The 23,751-nt window shown below is 49.3% G+C and overlaps 2 protein-coding genes across 2 annotated transcripts; one reads left to right on the top strand and one right to left on the bottom strand.

The window, feature by feature from the left end:
- Window positions 1–427: 427 nt before the first annotated feature.
- LOC117038881 (transmembrane emp24 domain-containing protein 10-like) lies at window positions 428–7,404 on the top strand. The gene is made up of 5 exons (XM_033135846.1): window positions 428–658; window positions 1,179–1,299; window positions 4,308–4,381; window positions 5,773–5,899; window positions 6,827–7,404. Exons 1-5 carry the CDS (start codon window positions 467–469, stop codon window positions 6,946–6,948), a joined length of 636 nt encoding a protein of 211 aa, XP_032991737.1. The 5' UTR covers window positions 428–466; the 3' UTR covers window positions 6,949–7,404.
- Window positions 7,405–9,829: 2,425 nt separating this feature from the next.
- LOC117039136 lies at window positions 9,830–20,075 on the bottom strand. The gene is made up of 5 exons (XM_033136205.1): window positions 19,945–20,075; window positions 14,895–15,052; window positions 13,001–13,075; window positions 11,306–11,469; window positions 9,830–10,397 (listed from the first exon to the last, which is right to left on the bottom strand). The coding sequence occupies exons 1-5, from the start codon at window positions 20,073–20,075 to the stop codon at window positions 10,284–10,286; spliced, it is 642 nt and encodes a 213-aa protein (XP_032992096.1). The 3' UTR covers window positions 9,830–10,283.
- Between the last annotated feature and the right edge of the window lie 3,676 nt (window positions 20,076–23,751).

Below are 23,751 nucleotides of genomic sequence, written 5' to 3'. Positions count from 1 at the left end.
ACAAATGTCACGCGTCCCGCCCGGGATCATTTTCACGCCGCCTGCTTGGAGCGGGGCGTGGCCTCTTCCGCCCCAGGCCCCGCCCCCAAGCGGAGCGGACTCGTCGGAGAGCGCCACGTCGGAAGCGGCCGCGGACAGAGAGGGAGGGCAGAATCGGAGGCAGACCCGAAGGCTGGAGGATCCGAGATCGAGCCTGCGGGGCGCGCGGGCAGGGGTTAGCCAACTGGGGTTCGACATCAGAGAGGCAATACTGGGGGTTGGGGGGGGGGGCGGAGGAAGGCGGTATCGTGTGAAAGGACCAACCCGGTTCCAGGCAAGGGGGAAGGGATTTCAACCTACAAGGATCCAGCTCGGTTGAAGGCTTACAGCAAATCAGGGTTCACAGAATCAGTCTCTCCCCGCCCCTCCACCTTTTTATTTATTTATTATTTATTTATTTTCCGCTCTTGTCTGGCTCTTAACAGCGATGTGGGTGCCCGGACTCCTGGGTCCCTTGGCCCTGCTGGCCTTTTCTGCAGGTGGCTGCCAGGGACTGTCCTTCCAGCTTCCGCCACAGACGCGCAAGTGTCTGAAAGAGGAGCTTCACCGAGATGTGATGGTCACCGGGGAATTCGTGGTCTCGGAAGCCACCGCGCCGGGGATCAGGACAGACTTGCGGGTGAGGAGCATGTTGTGCTTTGATCTCCCCACCCTATTTCTTCTGCTGACAAACAACCCCTCTCCCCTCCAACCGCACACAAAAATACCTATATGGTACAGGAGTCTGTTGCAGCTGCAACCACAAAGTGCATTCTAGCCCAGGAAAGCTTCTTCATGCCGCAGTGAATGCAGTTTAGGTCACATCCACACACTGTACATTTTTAAAGCACTGTTGCATCACACTAGTAATCATGGCATCCTCCAATGAATTCTAGGAACTGTTGTTTGTTAAATGTGCTGGGAGGGGCCTCCTGACAACTCTGAGCCCCCTTTTAACAAACTATCATTCCCAGGGGGAAATCGCAGCAGTTAAAGTGGTGTCAAAGTGCTTTGAATGTGCAGTGTGGATATTAAGGCTTTGGAAGTGCTGTGAGACTCTTTGTTGTCAAGCTTCTGTTTTGTTTTGCATTTTGCGCATGCCCAGATACCCTGTGTCTCTGCTCGAGTTGACGCTGGCAGTTGGCCCTTTCTCCCTGCAGGTTACGGACTCCTCTGGCCACCTCTTGTACTCCAAGGATGATGCCAAGAAAGGAAAATTTGCCTTCACCACAGACGACTATGAGATCTATGAGATTTGCTTTGAGAGTCATGGCCAGCCAGGTATGGGGGCGATGGATTCTGCAGGCGGGTTTACATTTCAAAAAGTAGCCTCTAATCCCAAATTCGGGTTTGTTTTTTATGTGCCTGCACAGTGGGGAAAGGAAGCACCCTATGTGCTCGGAGGCACATCTTCTTGAAGCATTCTAGAATGATTTGCATGTTTCATAGCTGATCTCAGACTGGAAAAGTGGGTGGCTCACCATGAGACTTTCTCCCAAACTCATGCCCCCTTTTCCATCCCTTTGTCTCATTTGCCTTTAAGCTCTATCCTGAACAGAGTCAGACCACTGATTGTCAGTGGCTTTTCAGGCAAGGAGCCTTTCCCAGCCGTACCTTGAGATGCCAGGATTTGAACTTGGGACCTTCTGCTCATAAGGCAGATGCTCCACCACTGAGCTGCAGCCCTTCCCTAGATATGTAAGAAATAATTCCATGCAGTGAGTAGGCGAGAGAGGCAGGCCAGAGCTGCACCGTGACAACCTTCTGCCAGCCCCCAGCAAGCTAGTAGCTTTTTATTAAAGTCTTATTTACAAGACTATTTACCTCTGCAAAATAAACCATCTTTACATTTTTGCTGAGAGGCATTAATTCTAACACGGGCTTCCCTTTGTGCCATATTGACTGAAACCGGGTACAGATTTCCACAGAACCGTTCAGTTTTTTATTTTTATTTTAAAAACCCATAATCCTTATTCAAATAACATTTCTTGAAGAAAACAAAACAGCTACAGGTATAATAGCTGTAATCCCATACAGTAATGGAACGTTTCTTCATTCACTTTTCTCCCCCACCTGCCAGAACTGCAGCACCATAAATTTGCAAGAAACATTATCTTATGAGATCTTTTTAAAAAATGATTTCTTTTTGCTGAGAGGTCAGAACTTGGGAACTCATTTATTAAAGTTTTAACTGTATATTTAATTGTTGTAACCCGCCCTGGGACCTGCTGGTGAAAGGTGGGTAAGAAATCTTAATAATAATAATAATAATAATAATAATAATACAGTGGTACCTTTGCTTTGTAGCCCTCCAGTTATGTAAACTTCGGGATATGTAAGCAGCAAACCCGGAAGTATATTTCTGGGTTTTTGCCATGTGCGCATGTGCAGAAGCGTTCTATCGCGTCATGCGCAGAAGCGGCACCTCCGGTTGTGGAAACTTCAGGATCCGACCGGAGCTCCGGAACGGATCCCATCCACAACCAGAGGTACCACTGTAGTAATGATAATAGTAAATTCAAAGAATGGAAATGATGTCTCTATAAAAATCATGATTTTCCGCAACCTCTCTGTGCAGCCGGTTGCAGAGCATTATCCTCTCAGACTAGACTAGACTAATTGCCAAACCCACACAATCCATTCATTGATCGTAGGGCCTGGCCCAGATTTCTAGGGCTTCACAACTAGAAAAAAACCAAAGTCTAAAAAGAGACGGTTACTGGATGCAAAGCTGACCCAGAAGCAGGGCCCCTTGAAGCCAGTCTGCATGTCTTCTAATCACAACACTGCAAAGACCTTTTCTGGGTAGGCCTTGAATGAAAGTAAAACCAGAGACTGCTTCCTAACCAGCTGAATTTTCAAGAACAGCAGCAGTGAACCTGCGGTCTGCATGGCCTGTGAGGCAGTTTGGTTGAAGCCATGCCCACTTGCTTGACACCTGACATCAGATATGACCGGTGGGGAATGTCGGGCCCCTCTGGCCAGTCTTGGCCCACCAGTGGATCCAGTTTGGCCAGTCAGGCCTTTCCCCCCAAGCTACACCCATCCTCCCATCAGCTGATGAGCAGGAGGACAGGGTTTAATCCTGCACTGGCTGCGTGCCCTGCACTCAGGAGGGAATAGGATTGCACAGCAGGATTTAATCTCTCTTCATCAGATGATCGGTGGAGATTAAGGCCTTCTCCAAAGCTCAGCTCCTGTGAATAGACAAGGGGAAGCAGTGGGGCGAGGGGGAAGCAGGGCTTCTCAGAAGAGCTTCAGGGCAATCTTCAGTCCTGTTTTGGGACCTGCCTTCTCCCAAGTGCTGTTTGAAGCAGCTCACACACTTTCCCCGTGAGTGGTGGGGCGTCACTTGCAAGAGAAGCGCAATATAATTTCAGTCTCAGAAGGGTGGGAGAAGAATCTTGCAAAAGCCTTTGTGAACCTCTCCCGCTTTAAAATCAAAGTGGAAAAGGTGTTGACTTCTGGACGATCCCACCTACGACTCAGTCGTAGGATGGGTGACCTCTCCCACCTGTCAGATTTGGCTCTGATAAGGATCTGGCCCTTGGCACCAAAAAGGTTCCCCAGACCTGGATATATGGCATCAAGTGCTGGGCAGGTAAAGATGGAGCTCCCTCCTGAATGTGGGGTTTGCAGCAGATTGGTTGATGGTGCTTGGAAAGGTGGTCCCGTTGCCCATGTGACTAATTTTAGGATGACTTAATCATTATAAGGATCGTAGTGATCTTGGGCGGGAATGAACCCACCCTGAGCTAAGGGAGTTTGGAAGGCACTGACTGCCATGTTTTTAAAACCAGAAATGCTTCTATTTATTCCAGAAAAGCGAGCTGTTTTAAATATACATAGGAAGCTGCTACGCTGCAAACTTTAAAAACCCTATTTTTAAACAAGATTTCATTTTCATTTTATTTTGCAAATACAACAAAAGGAAAGGGGAAAAAATCAAAATAAAACCTCAACATTGCCAGGTGACATTAACGGGGAAAATATATTGATCTTCATTTAAACATATAGATCTATAAAAACAGTCCATATGTCCAAATAGGCCTGTGTTGTGGTTTTTAAAAATCCTCCAGTGGTGCAGCCTTTCCCAGCCAGGTGCTTCCCAGGTGTAATGGACTATAATTTGCCTAAACCAAACCGTAAGTTTGGAACAAATGGCGAGTGTCTGGTTGTGGGACGTCTGCTGTACATCATTATTGCCTTAATCCTAACCTTGTCCTCTCAGTCTGTGCCTACCTTCTCTCCATTCCTCTCACACCTAACCCCAGGGTCTCTCTTTCCAGGGAATTTCCGGGTCCCTGACCAACTGATCACCCTCAATATCAAGCACGGGGTGGAGGCACGGAATTATGAGGACGTAAGTGCAGCACTTTTGTCTGCTCTGAATAAATATGGCAGGGAGTCCTCCTTGGGGAGAGGGGAGTTTGTGCCATAGTGTGGGCAGGGCCGTCTTAAGCATATCCGGCGCCGTGGTGCAAAGATCCCTCCGGCAGCCCCCCCCCAGCAACTCCAAAACAAGGGAGGGGGCGGTAGAAAATGTCCTCTGCCTCCCCCACAGCCCTGATCCCCGGCGTGGTGGCGGCGATCAAGCAGGAAAATGTGCTGGCGGACATGCTCTCCGGCGTCGGGGCGTCTGAGAAGGCAGCCCGGGAAGGCTGTGGGCCGCCTTTCGCCAGGAAGCAGGAGGAGGACAACGACTGGGAGCAGGGATGTCTTTAGCAGATGTGCGCAGCTTCCATCCTAAGCCTCTGCGGGGATCGCTCTCCTCCTGCAGAGGCTTGGGAAGGAAGCTGCATGCTCGCCAGCCATATAGTTGGCGGGGCGCAGCTGGCGGGCGTGCAGGGAAAGGGGAGGCTGCCGGCAAAGCCACAGCTCCCCCACTCGCGAGGGCGCCCCTGAGAGGCCGGTGCCCTGGCGCAACGGACCACTAACGCCAATGGGAAAGACGGCCCTGAGTGTGGGCTAGATGCAGCAGGTAAATCTGTGTGCAAACGTTTCCTGCATTCCCCGTAAAAGTGGCTTGAATTTCTCAGGACGGGGAGCCTGTGAAAAGCTCAAGTTTCATCCCACCCCAGAAGTGCTTTGAGCTGTGGGGGGTGACCCTGCAGAACCTCCCTGAGATCACCAGAAGATGCCTGCAGCTGGATCAGGCCAAAGACCCATCTGGTCCAGCATCTTGTTCTCACAGCGGCCAACTGAACACCTTCCCCACTGTGGGAGGCAGGAGGGCTCTGAATGCCAGTTGCTGGAAATCACAGGTGGGGAGGATGTTATAAGGGTCAGGTCCTTCCTGCAGGCTTCCCTTTAGGGCCTCTGTGAGAACAGGATGCTGGGCTAGAGGGACCTGATCCAGCAAAGGTCTTCTTCAGTTTCTTTTATTTGAACCGTTTATATACGGGCCACGCCCCACTTACGCGTGTCCAGTTGATGCGCGACCACACACGCAGCATGTTGAACCCGGAATGACTTAAAAATTGAGCCCAGAAAGGTGCAAAAACAGCACCTAGCAATCTCCAGAAGCCCACGCACCGACCGTTGAGACCTGTGGAGAGTTGGGAGTTTGAGCAAGGCGCTTCAGAGAGAGCAATTGCAGTGGAGTTTGGCGGATTTGCCACCCTTCATGCAAGTCTGATGGGTTTTCCAAGGGTTTCCAGAGTTGGTGGCCGCTTCCACCCCCTCCGTGGCCCCAGCTCTCCTTGTGGCATTGTGCTGGCCTTTGGCTCAGCCTGCCCTCCCCTTTCCCCACAGATTGCGAAGGCTGAGAAACTCAAGCCCTTGGAGGTGGACCTTCGTCGGCTCGAGGACCTTTCCGAATCCATCGTCAAAGACTTTGCCTTCATGAAACAACGCGAGGAGGAGATGCGTGATACCAATGGTGAGTAGCGGCTGGAGATCTTGCCCACTGTCCTTCGCTGGAGCCAAGAAAGGCTGCAGTGTGGGCCTCGTCTCCAGCTCTTTCCATCTGGTGGCCTCCAGAACGTTGCTGGACTACAACTCCCATCATTCCTTACCACTGGCCATACTAAGGATGCTGGGAGTTGTAGTCCACGGACGTCTCCAGGGCACCATGCTGGCTGTGCTTGCTCTGTTGTTTGTTCTCTCTTCCTCCTCTGGCCTTCGTTTGGCTGTTGATGGTGTCTATTAGCCTTGAGGCCTACAACATCCTGTTCCCAGCCACCTGGCTGATGGCTGGAGATGGTGGGAGCTGCAGTCCAAAGCATCTTGGTGGAGGCTGCCCTCACAACAACCCTGCAAGGCAGGGATGGGCTATGACTGGTGACTGGCCCAAGGTCAGGCATTAAGCTTTTGAAGCAATGAGGGATTTGAACTCCGGCCTCCTTGGGTATCAAGAGCTACTCTCTGCCCTCTCTACAGTGGTGTGACAGTCTTATAAAGAGAAGCTTTCCCTCATTACCTGCCACAGAGTCATACTTTTTGGGGGGAGGGGGCACAGTGGTGGAGACCTTCTGCATGCAGAGCAAGGCCCCTCCCTAAAATGAAGCCGAACAATAAAGTATTAGAAGGTACTGATGTTATTTGTTGCATTTATTATCCTGCTGTTCCTCTGAGTTGTTCATGAGTGGCGTACAAACATAGTTCTTTCCCACTCCCCTGTTTATTCCAACAACAACAACCCCGTGAGGCGGGTTAGGCTGAGGGACTGTGACTGGCCTGAAATCAGCTTCCTGGTTGAGTGGGGACCTGGTCTCTCAGATCTTAGACCAATGCTCTATAACCACCGCTCCACCCTAGGAGCTCGGAGCTGGATCCGCCATTCGGCCTTCTCTTTCTCTCTTTTCAGAATCCACCAGCGCTCGGGTCTTCTACTTCAGCATTTTCTCCATGCTCTGCCTTGTGGGTCTGGCCACTTGGCAGGTCTTCTACCTCAGACGCTTCTTCAAAGCCAAGAAACTCATCGAGTGATTGAGCTCCGGTTTGGGCACAGGGGGAGAGGGAAGAAGTGGGCAGCTCCCCCCCCCTTTACCGGACTCTCCTGCCTAGTTTTGCCATGGATCTAGCCTGCAACCTGTTAGGTGTGAACCATGCTCAATCTCTCTCCGCTGAATTGTTCCACTCCGAAGGTGACTGGATTATTTTTTTCCGGGATTTCCTTGTGGCCAAGACGACTGGGTGGAACATGACAACTGGACTGGATCTCTTTGCTAGCCAGGAATGGAGCCGCTCATCAGACAAGGCATGGATTCTGGGGAGCAGATTAGAAAACCACTTGCTGTTCCTCCCCAACCGACTGGTGTTCGTGTGCTCTGCATGGTGGTGGTGCTGGGGATGTGGTGGGGTGGGTGTTTTAATTAGACTAGGTAATTTAAGTCCCAACTGCTGAGTGTAATACTTTGGAAGTAATAAATTTTGGTTCCTAGATATTGCTTCTGTTTGGGTGGGTGGGTGGGTGAGGGGAGACTTATGGCAAACAATGTAGGAGGGTAAGAAACAAGGTATTCTATAGGGTCTATGATGTGTGGATTTTGGTAGACTGGATAAAGGCCATAAATGGCTTTTTTCATGTGGAACTCATAGGAACTCAGTTCCAGCACCTCTCAGGTGGGTTTCAGCACCTCTCAGTTGAGTGCCATTGCCATTCTAAGAGAAAGAGAGAGGCGTTCATGGCAAATTCTGGCACCTCTTTTTCTAGAAAAACAACACTGGCAACAGGCAATTACAGGTGTCACCCCGATTACACAGGGCTTACGTTCCCAGGTAGCGTATGTGTATGTAAAATTGCATATAGTGGGGAACAGCATCTACAAAGCCTGTAAACACTCTCTAAACCTCTGGAAACCTTTGAAAAACCAGCAGCACTTACCAGACTGGCATGAATGGTGGCTCTCAAGTCTTCCTCATTGCTGGAGGAAGATGTGCAATGATAAGATGCGGCTCTCTGTAAAGGATTAGACTTTGGGTGGGGAGTGTACACCCTTTCTGTGATGTGTTCCAGTGGCAGGAGCGGCCAGAGGGAAAAGCAGTAGAGGCAACTCTTTGTAGATTACCTTTCAGCCTCAGGAACGGCAGAGGGGACCTGCGCGCACACTGATCAGGGAATCTAGGGGCATTATTGCAAATTGAGGATCTCTTTTAGTCAAGCACTTGAGGGTACAGAGGAGGGACGGTAAGGGGTATGGTTGGGAGAGTCCTGTGAGACAGGGAGGCCAGGAAGACTGAATTTGGCCCCATCCCTGAGGATGATTTGAGAAATCTGTGGTGGTCGATAGTACTATCAGTGACTACATGGTGTTATAAAAACAGAACCTCCATATTTCAAAGCAGTTTGGGAACATCTCCAGTTTTCGAGTTTTCAGATTAGGCCAAACCAAAGCAAGCACCTCAGATCTCCCTCACTTTGAGGAGAGAATTTAGAAGCATGTGTTTTAACAATCCCATCAGAGGCCATGGAATTTGATCCTGTGCTTGTTGCCTTGCACGTGAGTCCTTCTCTGCTCAGCACAGCTTCCCACCAGCTAAGCAAGCATAGGGCTGCAGTTTCTAAGAAGCATGTTGGCTGAAGTCTGCCATAACTCAGGAGGCTGAGAAGGGCTCTCTGCACATGGTCAGAAGCCCTCACTGCTTCTTAATTCCAGGGGTTAAAAATGTTTGCCTTAAAAACAGGTTCCGACACACCAGGTCCTATCCCTCAAATGGGTTGGGACTTCAGAGCAAAATTCCTGTTGTAACTTTATGCACATCTTATCCCCTTGTATTGCTGTGTCAGCCTAACTCGCCCTCTCTTCTGGAACATAAAAAGACGACAAATTCACAGCAAGGTTGTATTAAAATAGTCAATACATTTTTATTGTTAAATCTGCATGCATTTCTTTATATGGATAAGATACAAAATTTGCCCCTTTCTCCCTGTGCCCTTGCCAGAACTGCAGCAGTTGACTTTGTGGCCATGTCCATACCGAAAATTTAAACTTAATTCCTTGGCTGTTTAACTGTCATGACTCGGTCAGAGGAGTTTCCTTCATTCACATACCAGGGTTGGGTTTTTCTAACTGTTGCCAATTTTCATTCTTATTCTTATTGAACTAAATGACTTTTTTGAGGCCCCTTCCAATGCCAATATTCTATTCTATAGGTGTCAATCATGCTTATAGGAAAGGGTTGCCAACTTACCAAGAAAAACAGCCTGACCTGCTCCTGTGTGTTTATCAGCAGCTTGATCTGCAAAAACCAACAGAAGACGTTCCCCATGGCATGGAGATGGTACTTATATGCAGATCTAGTTGTAGTGTTAAGGGCAGCCTTTCCTATCGGATGCTGTGGGACTACAGCTCCCTGATCACTAGCCGTGTTGGTTTGAGCTGATGGGAGTTGTAGTCCAAAACATCTGAAAGGGCACCAGACTGGGAAAGCCATAGGACTTGCAAGGGCCAAATCACGGGAAGAGGCGGGCAAGCTCATTGTAGGGTACAACTCAAAAGAGATTCATTTTCATCCTGTCCTTCAACACGCAAATGATCCTGGATCAGGGTATATCAAATATACAGTAAAATGAAACTTAACAGTACAACAATTCCAGTAAACAAACAAACATTAATATGAAATCAAGCAGTATGACAACTTGCCCTCCTTACTGCAAAAGTCAGTGGCTTAATACATCAACAACCCATGTCATAAAGAGCCTGGCTAAAGAGGTAAGTTTTCAGCTGGTGCCCAAACACCAGCAGGATCTCAAGAAGGAAGTCATTCCAATGCCAGGGAGCCACCACTAAGGAGGCCCTTTCATGAGCTATGGAGGTACAAACTTCATTCGGCGATGAACTACGGTAACTTATCCCCCAGAGAAGCTGCTTTTGGGTTGTAGTTTTGTAATACAATTCTTGGGTAACCTTCCAACAGCAAAATCAATTCCAACATGGTTATCTTTTGTTTCCAGGATGAGGAACCCGTGGCCCTCCAGAAATTGTTGGGACTCCCAAGTCCCATCATCTCTGGACAGCATGGACAGCGGTGAGGGATAATGGAAAGTTGTAGTCCCAGCAACTTGTGAAGGGGATAGTATTTTCCGATTCCATTTGGATCAGAGGATTCCTCTGTAGTAACCAAGCATGAAGAGAAATGGACTCCCTTCTCACCCCATTAATGTCCCTTGTGGGAGAAAGGTTCTTCCACTGCTCTGCCCCAACATTGACAACTGCCAGTTGGGGGCGTCCTCTGCTGATGCTCCAGCAGTCCTCCGTTGCAAATTCCCGTCACCCTTGGCGTGGGGCGCCTTCTACGCCAGCCAGGATGGGGGCAAAGCCTCAGGGGCGGCAGTGGCAGTCTCGTTCCAGGCGGATTGCTCGAATGACCAATGAGCCGTCCTCTTTGAGGAACACGAAGGGCATCAATGCCCGGCGGGTCTGGCAGCAGTGTCTCTGTTGAGAGAGAAGCAGCAGGAGGAAGGTCTCAGGTTCAGTCCTTGATGGCATCTCCAGACACGGCTAGGAGAGACCCTTGTCTGAAACCCTGAACAGCTGCTGCTAGTCAGAGTAGACAAAACTGCGCTAGAGGGATCTGGCTCAGTAGAAAGCAGCTTCCTGGCTACAATTTATTCATTTACCATCCAAAGATAACTGGAGGGCCAACCCTAGCCTTGTTTCGCTCTCCAGAAGACAAGAACGCAAGAGGGAACCCTTAAAAAGGCCCAGCCAGGAAGAGGACAGCAAGGACCCTAAGGAGCTGCTGCCAGTCTGAGTGGGCAATACTGAGTTATGTAGACAAATAGCCTGAATGGGGATAAGGCAGCTTCTTAGGTTCCCTGGGGGAGGGACTATAGCGCAGTGGGAAGTAGCCCCTGCTTTGCAAGCAGACGCTCCCCAGGGTCATATCTATTATTGCTGATTAAAAAGATCTCATCCATTTCAGAAAAGACTTCTCTGCCAGTGATCAAGGCCAGATCCATCACTTGGCATCTTGACAGCAAGAGCCAGAGTTTGCTCCCCGCCCTTGCTCTGAAATCTGACCTAAATCTGCATCATTAGCATGATGCAGAATTGTGCCCTGAAATGTTTAGGTCACCAGCAATACACCCACAGGTTCCTATGTCCCAAAGGAGGGCCCATACTTAGTCAGGAGCAGATTCCCCTGCTTGGCAGCCCAGAAGATCACACCTTCGATCCCTGCATCTCTGGGAGCAGGTGCTGGGAAAGACGGGCCCTTCTCTGCCGTAGACCCTGGGCAGGCACTGCCGGTCAGAGCAGACTATACAGGCCTAGCTCAGGAGGCGCGCAACCTGTGGTTCCTCAGCCTAATTTCATATGGCTCTCTGAGAGGCGCTCTGTACCTGCTTGGCTTCCCCATCAGGCCGACGGCTCGGCTGCTCGAGTCCGCAGTCTTGAATCCAAAGGGGCAGCGGAGGGGCCTTGTCCTTTCGGTGGCAGCGGCACCCAAGGCACTGGGTGAAGACGAAGGACACGGGGTGCAGCACCCAGCTTTGCCAGCCAAGATCTGGGGGAGGAGGAAATCCAGAAGGAAAAGGAAAGGTAGTGGGGCATGAGGCTGCTGCAGTGCAGACAGGGGGTCATTCTCCTCTACAAAACCCCTGGATTACAGAAGAGGGGAACTTTTGCAGGATTCCAACTCCCAGCAGCATGGCTATTGGTCATGGGGCGATGGGAGTTATAGTGTTGTAGGGTGTTATGTACTGAGTTGAATAGGATCCAAACTGCAGCAGTCTGATTGGTCCTAGAACAATAGGATTGAGATTGCAGCAGTCTGACTGGTCCCAGAATAATAGGATTGAGATTGCAGCAGTCTGATTGGTCCCAGAACAATAGGATTGAGATTGCAGCAGTCTGATTGGTCCGCAGGAGCCACCCAATCCAGCTCCAGGTGGAAGTGAATCCGCACTCTGATTGGCACACAGGAGTATCCCGGAATTAGCCAATCACATGGGGCCCATTGTGTAAATAGTGTATATAAAGCAAACGTTTTGGGGGAACTACATTCCTCACTACTATGAGCTGAATAAAGAGCATGAAAATCACACTGGACTCTGAGTATCTTTCATAGGGCCTGACAGATCCCCTACCCCTGAGGCTGAAACAAAAGGGTTAGTTGAGAGCACCCTCCCTCTTGCCATTTCTACATTCTAGAGCCCTCTCCAAATCTGCATTTGTTTTCTGTTTGGGCCTCCATTATGGGCATCTGAGTGTATCATGCAGTTCACTCCTCAAGGGGGCACCACAGTTTAAGTGGAAAACATGGCTGCCACAAGTGCATTGTGGGTAATACCCTTGGGGAAATGGAGGTAAGAGTCAAAAATTGCTGGAATGCTTCAGAGTAGAGTGCATTAACATTTATTAGCATTAGTAAACTGGAACCTGAGGAGACTGTCGATATTTTTGTTCTTTCAGGTTGGTTCTTAAAAGTGCCTCGTTTCCTTGGCTTTTAATTAAACGGCTCCACTATCCAGCCGGGATGGGCAATCTCAGGTATGAAGGTGGCTTTCGGGCATAGGAGCCAACCCTTAGGGATCAAAGTCCTTTTGTCTCCCCCCCCATATAAAATATTTGAGGGGGCTGGGACCCCCAAAGTTGATGCTATATTGTTCCTGCAGGCTCTCGGCAAGTGTCCCTATTTTCCAGGGACAGTCCAGGGTTTACAGAAGCTGTCCAGGTTTCTGATTTGATCCCAGAATGTCCTGCTTTTCCTTAGGACGTTCCTATTTTCATAGGAGAAATGTTGGAGGGTGTGTAGCCTACCTTCCACTTTTGCCTCTAGGAGACCCTGGGAGATCTGGGATCTCCCCTTCCCTTCCGATGGAGGGAAATCATCCCTGATTATCTTCAGCCCCAATAATGCCCCCCTGCTTGCCTGGAGGGAGGATAGAGAAGGGTGGGTATGCAAATGAAGCTTTGCTGCCCCCCCCTTTCCCTCTGGCCCTGCCAACCACTGGCCTGTGGCTCCTAGAAGTTTGTCTAGAAGGGAATGCGGCCCTCCGGATAAAAAAGACACCCCGCCCCTGGCTTAGCATTACCATCCAACGTGATGCGGTGGGAAATTTGGGTGCAGCTCTCTCTTCGGAACAGCAGCGTCTCGTTGGACGAAAGATCTGTTTGGGGAACAAGTAGGGAAAGACTTAAATTTGAAAGGCACTTCCTTTATTATTAGGACTAAAGAAAATGCCATGAAATAGTGGCAAGGTTTGGGGTTTGTCAGAACTCTTCCCAAGCCAAAGATGTTACAGAAAGGATTGGGGGTGGGGGTGGGCTTTGGGGAGATAAGGAACCTAAAATGGAGTGGGGAAGGGTAGAAAGCTCGTCAAGGAATGTTTAAAATCACTGCAGTTGCTGTGTAGAAAGTGCAAGCTTGGTTTGGAAGCGAGAAGAATTTGATGCGGGGTCTAGAGGCAGGAGGATAAGGAGCAGTATGTACTGGAGGGGGGGAGGGGGGAAATCAGGCAGAGAAATTGGGGAGATAAGGAGACCTAACATTAAGGAGGCGGCAGTGTGGAAGTGATTTTAATTTGGGATTACCAGCAGGTGTGTACCAGTTGCTGGTCTCAACAAATGTCCCCCAGTTTTGGTCACTCTTCCCATTCCACAGATGGGAGTGTTGCAAGAATATCAAGGCGGGAGGCAGTGGAGGATAGGGGTGCCTGGCGTGCTCTGGTCCATGGGGTCACGAAGAGTCGGACACGACTGAACGACTGAACAACAACAACAACAATAATTGTTCATAAGTGTGCCAAGCAAAACAAGGCCACATGTCTGAAGCAGCACAGGAAGACAGGCCTCACACCATTTTGACTCCTGACACCATTTTGACTCTCAAAACTGACCAAATATTTACCAAATGTTTCTATGCAAGGAGGGAGGGGGTGAGCGAACCTTCCCATTGCCTCAGAGATTAAATAATTACCATCTCAAAGGAATGGCCTGGCTACCCAGGAAAGGCAATCATATAAGACTTTATCATATAAATTGGCAGGCAGGAGAAAAACAAACTTCTCAGGTTTCTGTTGAAATTTGTTGGAGATCGCCTTTTTCTGTTACATATGTAAGATGCTTTGGGGGGTGGTCTTGAACAGCAGTGGGGGCAATTTCAAATTTCGATATAAGGAGAGGCACTCCTTTGTTCTAGGTCTTTTCCCTGCTCTCTGGTGTGTGGGAAAAACACCCTGTTGCAACAGCTTTAATAAAGACTTTGCTTCTCAATCTTCTTTGGTTGGCCTCTGTTATATTCTCCTACCGATGGAGGACTGTACAAGGGCTCTTCTGTACCCCATAAGGGGAAAAGGGCCAGATTTGGTTTATTACAGGAGTACCAAGGCTGAAAGTGAACATTTTGCCCAACACCTCAAGCTGTTCCTTGGCAGAGGGAGGAACTTGAACCCACACCTCCAAGCTTCCAACACACCAACACTAGGTACGCTGAGCTTTTCAGACTGAGCTGTTTGCTCCTGTCGATCTCAGTAAAAATGTCTGCCAAATTGGAAAGATGGACCTTTCCCCCACATGCTAGAAAAAGCTTCAGCTGCTGCATTTTCCTACCCGTTGGACTGCTCAGACAGGCACAAAAACAGGGCCTAAATAATAATTGAAAAAGAAGTAGCAACTTTTATCTCAGTTTAGTTAATTGGTGAGGCAAAAGGAAAGGAAGATTATGGTTAGGTGAGTTTATGCAGAGGCTTAAGTAATTTCAGAAGCTGTGCTCTCTGGCCCATAAGCCCCTCACTATCAGTGGTAAGTGGTGAAGGAAAAGGCACTCTGTACATGCTTTAGGGAGCTGCTATTCCAGGGCAGCTTTGGCATTGAAAGCAGATCCTGGAGTCAAGGCTCAGTGCTGACCAAACCCCTGCCTTGGGGTTGGGGTAAGTGGTGGGCAGGTCAAGGTGGGGATGCAGAAGTGGGGTGGGAATGAAGACTCACTGAAATGCTGGCCCCCACTGGACAGATCTGGCAGTTTCATCATTTCCCAAGCTTCATGCGCCTGCCTCCTTATGCCAGCTGCGATCCTGGGGGGGCTGTCCAACCGGAGCAACCGGAGCGTAGCAGAACCCACTTCCTGGAGGACCTGCTCCCTGCAGCTGCCAGAGGAGACAGAACAGGCAGAGATCAGCTACAGGTTCTACAGCTTGTGTAGTAAGAATTTTAAGGTCTTTCATATATATATATTATAATAGTTATTAATATACCAAACAAATAAGGCCACATGTCTGAAAACAGCACAGAAAGACAGGCCTCACTCCATTTTGACTCCTAGCTGGCCAAGTGTTCTTGGGGAAGGGAAATCACCTGCTTTGCATGCAGAAGGCACCAGGTTCAACCCCCGATGACATCTCCAGCTAGGGACAGACGCTGTCAGCCAGTGTGGGCATTACTGAGCTAGATGGACCAATGGTCTGAGTCGATAGGAGGCAACTTCATATGTCGCTCTGCTGTTGCAATGGCAGTTCTGTCTGAGCTTTCAAAACCACGCAAGCACAGCATGGGTTTCATTAGCGGGGAAGACTTCTCTCAGCCTTGCAGGAGAGTTGGCATGTGCAAAAAGGCACAGGTTTGAATTTGGGAGAAATCAGGTTCAGTTTGCATTATCGCAGGAGCCTATCTAATTTGGGTTTCCTGAAACAATATGTGAAACAAATCTTACGACACCTTATTTCTTCCAAAAAGCTTATTTTATCTTCACAACAACCCTGTGAGGTAGGTTAGGGTGAGAGGCAGTGCTTAGTTCTCAGTCACCCAGTGAGCTTCATGGCTGGGCTGGGATTCGAACTCTGGTCTCCCAGGCCCTAGTCCAACAGTTCTCCAACAACAACAAAATTGCACAAAACTGTATTGGGGGAAAGTGTGCAGCAAAATGCACACATATTGCTGAAAATTGTATACAAAACCACATTATTTTTAAGGCAAATTGCTTGCAGAGATTTGTATACTGTATTAGTAGAAGTGTGCAGTAAAAGCTGGCTGTTTTATGAGGACTTTTTCAATAAATTGCAAACTGCTGGAGAAATGTTGCAAACTGAAGATTAGAAAAATGAGAAGCTGAGACAAAATGGGGCAGACTCATCTGTCCCATAGGCACAGGAGCAATCCCTTCTGAGGTTGCCAACAACAGCAAAACAACATAGCCCTTCCTGCTCTTCTGCTGCTTTTAACAGCAGCTTGACAGACGAGGAATTAGCAGGGGATGCATTCCCCCTTTAATATCTGCCAATAAAGCTGCTATTACAAAACGGAGGAGCAGAGGCTGGCTGGGAAACTGGCATCCAGTTTACTGAATAAGCAGGAGCCTAAACAAACAGAGAGAGACACCCCTTGTTTCCAATTCCTATTGTTACTCAGATAACCTGCTGAATACATCCTTTTCTAAAAAGATTGTGCTTTCCCTTCCACCACAACAATGTTCTCCAGAATGAGCCTCCTCTCTCTGTTTTAGCTCGCCCCCCAGCACCACACAGAGGTTTGACTATAACCAATTTCAGGTGGCCTTTTCTGTCCTCTCTCTGCAACGCAGTTCTCCACCTTCAACTTTAGCTACGCAATCCTCCTCAGCCAAATTAATTTTATTTTTATAATTTATTTTTATAATTTTAATTTTAATGAAGCCAAATAGGCTAAGGAGGCCATTTCTGATCTGGAAGGGGCTCCTGAATTTCTAACAGCCTGAGTGACATTGAAGCAGCCAAAAGTGACACAGGTATAGAGGGAGCTGCCTTCTACTGAGTCAGGCCACCGGTCCACCCAGATCAGTATTGTCAACACTGGCTGGCAGCAGCTCTCCAGAGTTTCAGGCAGGAGAACCTGGAGCCTTCCCTGAATTAATATTGGGGAGTGATTCAGGGGCAAAGCCACCCAAGCGAACACCTGAAGTTCAGGGGGGCTGACTAGTTAACCTTCCTTTGAGGTTTTTAAGCAGAGGTTGGGTGGCCATCTGCCATGGTTGAGACCCCTCCATTGCAGGGGGTTGGACTAGATGACCCCAGGGATCCCTTTCAACTCTTCAATTCTATGACAGCATCCCTGACAGCCTGTGCCCAGCCTCCCCAGCAAAGGACAGCATACCACCTCCCAAGGAGGAAGCCTGTTCCACTGTCAAAGAGTACTTATGGTTAAGACACTTTTTCCTAACAATTAGCCGAAATAATCCTCTTTGCAAGCAGTACAGGCAATTATCTTTCCCGCCAAGCTGGTGTTGCCGACCAGCGTGGCCATGGTTGCTTTAACGTCCTTTAAAATTGTTACTGTGCTCACAGGAAAAAAAGCAGGAAGCAGGCCCTTGGTCCATTTAACTCAATACTGCCTACACTGACTGGCTGAGTTTTCTTCCCTAACAGTGATCCTATCTGGGTGATAGATATTCTGCCTTTTGCACAAGCCACAAGGTGGTTCATAACAAGGCAACCACGCTGGCTGTCCTACAAGGACGAGTTGGCTGGACTAGTTGCTCTGCATTGAAGCAAGCTGAGCTAGCAGAAAGCGTCAGGGATAAGTTCAAATTGATTCCTCCCAACGAGAGCCCTTTTCGGACGCAATCCTATATGCCTACTCACCTGGGAAGAAGTCCCATTAAACTCATTGGGGCTTCCTACTGAGAATTACTTGTGGGATTGTACTGTTTTGTTGGCTGTAGCAACAGCAAGGGGGAAAGACCCAGAACTCTTTCATTATGTTTTTATATGTGCTGGAAGCCACCCAAAGTGGCTGGGGGGGGGGATAATAAAATTATCTATCTATATATATATATATAATGCAAGTGTCTCTAAGTCCAGTCGCTGTGTCTGTGGGTTTGCGCTACTGCGCATGTGCCCAACGGACAGCCGTTGGGACTTTGAACGCAGAGACTTCGCGCCGCGTGCCGCTCAGCGACCCCGAGAGCAAGGAAAAAACAACCACCGGCCGAGAGGGGAATAGAGGAGGGGAGGGAGAGAAGAGGAGGGATGGAAGGCGACTTCTTCTTCACCGCCCCATCGCTTAAGTCCCGTGTCAACGGCAACCGCCAGCCCCTTTCGGCGCTCCGGGCCCTCCTAGGCACCCGCCTCTCGCGGCACGAAGACCCGCGGAGATCCTGAGGCGCCAGAATGTGCCTGACGCGCGCGGCGGCCAATAAAAGTGTTATGTACAGGCTCCCGGCTGTTGTTGTCGTCGTCCTCCTCCTCCTTCTCCCACTCGGCCCCTCACCCGCCCCGCATGAGCCTGGCTCGCAGTCCCGCTCTCGCGCACACCTCAGCGGCTGCTCCCTCCCCGCCACCGGGTCTAAGTGAAGGCAGGCTGTCGCAGCAGCAGCAGCCGCATCGCTCCCGCTCTCTCTCCTCCCCACAACCCGCGTCTCCGAAAGCCGCGGCGTCTCCGGAGAGGGAGGCAAGCAGAGACACCCGCCGCCGCTGCTGCTCGGCCTCCTCAACCCCTCACGCAAACAACGCCACCCGGACATGCTCGCCTCAGTCCAGTCTCGAGGCGCAGGCTCTCCCTCCCCGCCAGCCGGGATGTTGTTGCTCTTGCGGCGGCTGCCCATATGTTCTAGCGCCCGTTAATTTAACGGGTTTAAAACATTAGCTATTAATATTAATCCTCACCCCACTTTTCTATAGGTGCCAGTCCCACTGGGGAAGGGCTGTGGCTCATTGGTAGACCATCTGTTTTGCATGCAGAAAAGCCCAGAATCAGTCGTGCCCTCCATCTCCATGTGTACAGCTTTCAATGTCCCCTGCCTTGAAACCCTGGAGCCGTGTGTTGGACCAGTGGCCTGACTCAATATAAGGGAGCTTGCTGTGTTCCCATTGCATTCGGTAGGACTTACTTCTGAGTTGGCACGGTTAGGACTGCACTTTAAAAGACTGCAGCTGCAAATCCTTTACAAACTTTGTAAGCGCCTTTCAAACGCGGCAGAGTTTGCATCCAAGTAAACACCCGTGGGGAAATGCTGCACAAGCTTTTGCTGGATCAGACGAAAGGGCCGTCTAATCCAGGAATCGGATCCTGCTCCCAACACCGGCCAGCCTTTGGGACCCTAGCAATAGCAAGCATGTTATGAAGGCAATGGCCATTATCTGGTGTTCATCCTCAGCAGCTGGCAATGTCCTAGGATAGCTTGCCCCTGAACATGGGAGATCAATTTAGCCAGGATGTCTAAGACTCATCTATGGTCCTCAGGAAGTTGTCTAATTAATTTTCATCATCATCATCATCATTATTAAAAGGCAGCCACATGAATTGTGGCAGAGAGGTCTGTAAGTTAACCAGGCGCGATGGAAGCATGGGTTCTGTCTGTTCTGAAACCTCTGCCAAGCTGGTTGTGGGAAGAGGAACAACCACCAGCAAAGTATCTCTGTGTTTCCACATTCTCTGCAGTATGCATCATTTCAAAAATCTCTGCCGTGTCTCCTGTAACTTTTCCGCATAGGGGAACATACGAAGCTGCACCGTTCTGAGTCAGGCCATTGGCAGTCTGCCAGCAAGGGGTCTCCCCCAGCCGTACCGGGACCGGGAGATGTGCGAGACTGAAGGGGGGGGGGAAGAGAGAGAGAGACTGAACCTAGGAGCTTCTGCAATGAAAGCAGATGCTGAGACCCTCACCAGGATCTCAACCCTGGGGATTGAACCAAGCGACCTTCTGCATGCAAATCCCCCCCTCCCCTGATCACACAGTCTTCTTTGTTACCCTAAACAACAACCCTCTTCCCACCTGTCCTCGTGTCCCAACGGACCAGCCCTGCACCCTACATTTCCTTCAAGACAACACACAACACTCCCCCCTCTCCCAACACCCATTTTCATAATCACAACAACCTTGCGAAGTAGGCTAGGCTGAGGGGAGGGGGGAAGCCTAGCTAGAGAGGAAGACGGGCCCCAAGCCACCCAGGGAGCTTCAGACTTCAGGTGTAGGGCAGGTATTAAATCAGTCTTCCCTCAGGTCCAGCCACCGAACCAGATAGTATTCCCAAACTGCAACCGCAAAAGGATCTGGCCAGCTGCTTACCTCTCATTGAGGGTAACCACAGACGACTCGAGCGGCTGTTCTTCATTAAGGCTGGACTCCCGGAGGAGGGCGAAGGACCCCCACGATGGCACCCCTGTCAGCAACCCACTCACAAGCACCAGGTGGAACATGGCGCACGCCAGGAGGGTGCCACGCCAAGCCAGGCGGGCAAAGCCAGGGGGGAGAGAACAGAGGGGGGTGCAGGGTAGCCTAGCCTGGCCAAGAATGCCAGCTAGACTAGGCGGGCAAAGCTGGCTTGGGCAGGGCAAGGATGGAAGCAGAGGGACTGTGAGAACCCACTTTTATCTGCCTCTCCCCCAACACTGCCGTGACCTTGGCATTTTTCACAGGCAGGCTTGTGCCTTCCCTGAGAGGAACTGGAGAGGCAGCATCACGCGCCAGCTTCTGGGGGCAGTGGCCCAGCATTCGCCCTCCCACAAAAAAACCCTACCTTGTGTGGGGCGGGGGGAATTAAACCCAGGGGCTGAGATTCAGCATCAGAAGAACATGCCTGAAATAGCCCGACTCAGTTCTGGAAGGGTGAGCAAAGGAACTTCTGGGCATAAGCAGAGTACTTTTAAAAATAACACCTGTACCTGGTGCAGCTCCCATTCATTTCAATGGGGGCTGCGTGGGAGAACATTTCTGCTGCATTGGACCTGTTGGATTCCATGGTAGCAACTTAAAAATCTTGTATTTTACCTCAGCCTGGGTGTTTCAGAGGCAAGATTGTGTCTCGCTGCATTAATGAACCTAAGAACATAGGCCTCCTGCCACCCTTAGGTGCTGGCTGCGCTCGGGGGGGGGGGCGTATCTCCTGGGCTATGAATCCACCCATCGTGATTCAGAGTGGGCCTCTTCCCCACTCCTGCCACAGCCTTTGATTGACAGTTCAGCTGTCAGATAAGGTTCATTTGACACCTCCATTCACCCCTTCTTCCCTGAAGGAAAGGGGGTGCCATTTTGGGGTTTGCCTCAGGTGCCAAATGTCTTCCACCAGCCTTGCTTCAGCTGCTGTTGCTGAGGATGTGGGCAGGAATCAAGGCCAGCAAGCTCTGAGGTTCTGCGTAGACGGCCTATTCCAATGCCTTTTCCTTCCCCCAGTTACTGCTTGATGGGTCTATTGAGCAGGACTAACAATGGATACAACCCTTGGACTGCACAGCCCTTCACAAGAGGGTTGACGCCTTCAGAGAGAGGACTGTCCTCTGTAAAAGGGAATGTTCTGACTCTGCCCATCACTTTAAATTTCCCACAATGCACCAGAGACCACTAAATACAATCAATCCGGGACGTTGTCGTAAATGTAAGATTACGACCAATGAAGGAAGACCCACTTAGTAAAAAGAAGTTTATTACAATCATTTTATTTATTTATTTATTGGTGGGGAGAAAGCTTTTTCGATTTGCGTATAAGAGTCAAATCTTAAATCTAATGTAAAAATTTATGGAGAAGTTATTTAGTCTTTGTTGGGACGCAGGTGACACTGTGGGTTAAACCACAGAGCCTAGGGCTTGCTGATCAGAAGTCGGCGGTTCGAATCCCTGTCACGGGGTGAGCTCCCGTTGCTCGGTCCCAGCTCCTGCCCACCTAGCAGTTTGAAAGCATGTCAAAAGTGCAAGTAGATAAATAGTTACCGCTCCATCGGGAAGGTAAACAGCGTTTCCGTGCGCTGCTCTGGTTCGCCAGAAGTGGCTTTGTCATGCTGGCCACATGACCCGGAAGCTGTACGCCGGGCGCTCCCTCAGCCAGTAACGTGAGATGAGCACCGCAACCCCAGAGTTGGACACGACTGGACCTAATGGTCAGGGGTCCCTTTTTTATTTAGTCTTTGCAGATTACTTTAAAATGGAGACAATCTAACACTGTTTATCTTCAGTTCTGAGTGACTGAATTACACAATTCATATCTGGCTCATCGTCATTTTCTTTTTATTTCAAAAAAGGGAAAATTTATTGCATTATCATATTTGTGTGTGTGTGTGTGTGTGTGTGACACCTTTAAAAAAGTGTTTTGCAGTTTCAGTACATGATGAAAGCACTCCAGTTACAGGTGGGTAGCCGTGTTGGTCTGCCATAGTCGAAACAAAATAGGAAATTCTTTCCAGTAGCACCTTAGAGACCAACTGAGTTTGTTCTTGGTATGAGCTTTCGTGTGCATGGTATCTGAAGAAGTGTGCATGCACACGAAAGCTCATACCAAGAACAAACTCAGTTGGTCTCTAAGGTGCTACTGGAAAGAATTTCCTATTTTGTTTCGAAAGCACTCCAGTTTTCAATAAAAAATATTATTTCATTCCTTTTGTAAAGCCCACCACTTTTAACTTGCTGCATCCTGACCACTTTGATGAGACCCCTTCAGATCTAGAGGCAGCCCTGGCTGCTATAACCCCATCAATTGCTATTAGCCACAACAAACCCCCCTTGTCCGGAGGCAGTATATCCTGTGTACGTGATTGATGTGAATAACAAAACCACGGGCCCTGCTTGTGTGAAGGCCACACTGTTGGAGGTAAAAAAAAGATGATGGGCTAGATGATCCAGCCAAGGAAGGTTTTTTTGTTTGTTTGTTTAAATTGCTTTAAATGTTTACACAGTAGATACAAAGATCAAGCTTTGCAAAAAAATAATAATAATAAAAGAGGACAAAGAAAAATATATTTACAATAACGGAAAGACACATGTTTGCATCTCGTCCTATAATTTGTTGTTTGAGAGCACAGTCAATCGTGTCCTTCACTCCAAAATTCATTGATCGTCGCCAAGTCCTCCTAAAATATGTTATTTTCCAGATTTTAGCTATGCAGATTTTTTTTTTGCAGCCGTTAATAAGTTAGCTATTATTTTTGAATCTGCATCTAATACTTGAATCTTTCAATGACCCAGAAGCATTTTTTATTTTTATTTTTTTGCATCTAGAGGTAGTGAATGTCCTCCTAGCCAAGGTTGCTTTTAAGTGTGTGGGGTTTTCCCTTTCATTCCTTATTAAAAATAAACCCAAGAAACAGTGCCCGCTTTCATCTGACAGGTTGGGGCGTGAGGAGGAGACCTCGACTTCTCTTTTCTCTTTTCCCTTTTCTCCCCCTCCTAAAAGCGAGACATTCCTGCGTTAACAGGGAACTCTTGTCTCCTTAGCCTATAAATAGCGTCCCAGGTTGACTTGGGGAGGGGGGCGCATGAAAAAAAGTGTGCTGGATGGGGGGAGCAACATGACCGAACAGTGGAATCTGCTAGGAGATTAGCCGTCCGCAGACACAGCTCACTGCACCTGCTCCCAAGGTCTTCACATCAAGGGCTGAGGGTAGGAAGGGGGGGGGGGGAGTTGCTAAATGGACTGAAGCATTAAATTAGCTGCAGCCATGGCTGGGCGAGGGGGGGGCAGACAAGATGGGGGACCAGTCTGCGGGTGCCTGGCTCTTTTGAAGATAATCCAGGCCCTTCTCTCTGAATAGTCTATTTTCTTTAAATAATAATAAAAAAGGAATTATTGCGATAAAGATGAGCAGAGGGAACAGCGGTGCTGTCAGGACAGGATTTGGAATGGTAGAGTTGGAAGGGGCCCTGGACGTCATCTAGTCCAACCCTCCCCCAAATGCAGGAATCCCCCCCCCAAATGGGGCTCGAACTCACAACCTTGAGATTAAGAGTCTCATGCTCTACCGACTGAAATATCAAGACTCACATTTTTATTTAGAACACCTTGAACTGGACCCTGTAGCTCACTGGCAGCCGGCACACGGCTTTGGGGCTGGCGATGACCCACAGTGTCATTGGGCTGCCCCACTCGCCAACGTGGCAGCTACATTT

Source organism: Lacerta agilis, chromosome 17 (genome assembly GCF_009819535.1).
Source record: "Lacerta agilis isolate rLacAgi1 chromosome 17, rLacAgi1.pri, whole genome shotgun sequence".
Lineage (NCBI taxonomy): Eukaryota > Metazoa > Chordata > Lepidosauria > Squamata > Lacertidae > Lacerta > Lacerta agilis.
This window is presented reverse-complemented; position numbering and strand designations above follow the sequence as displayed.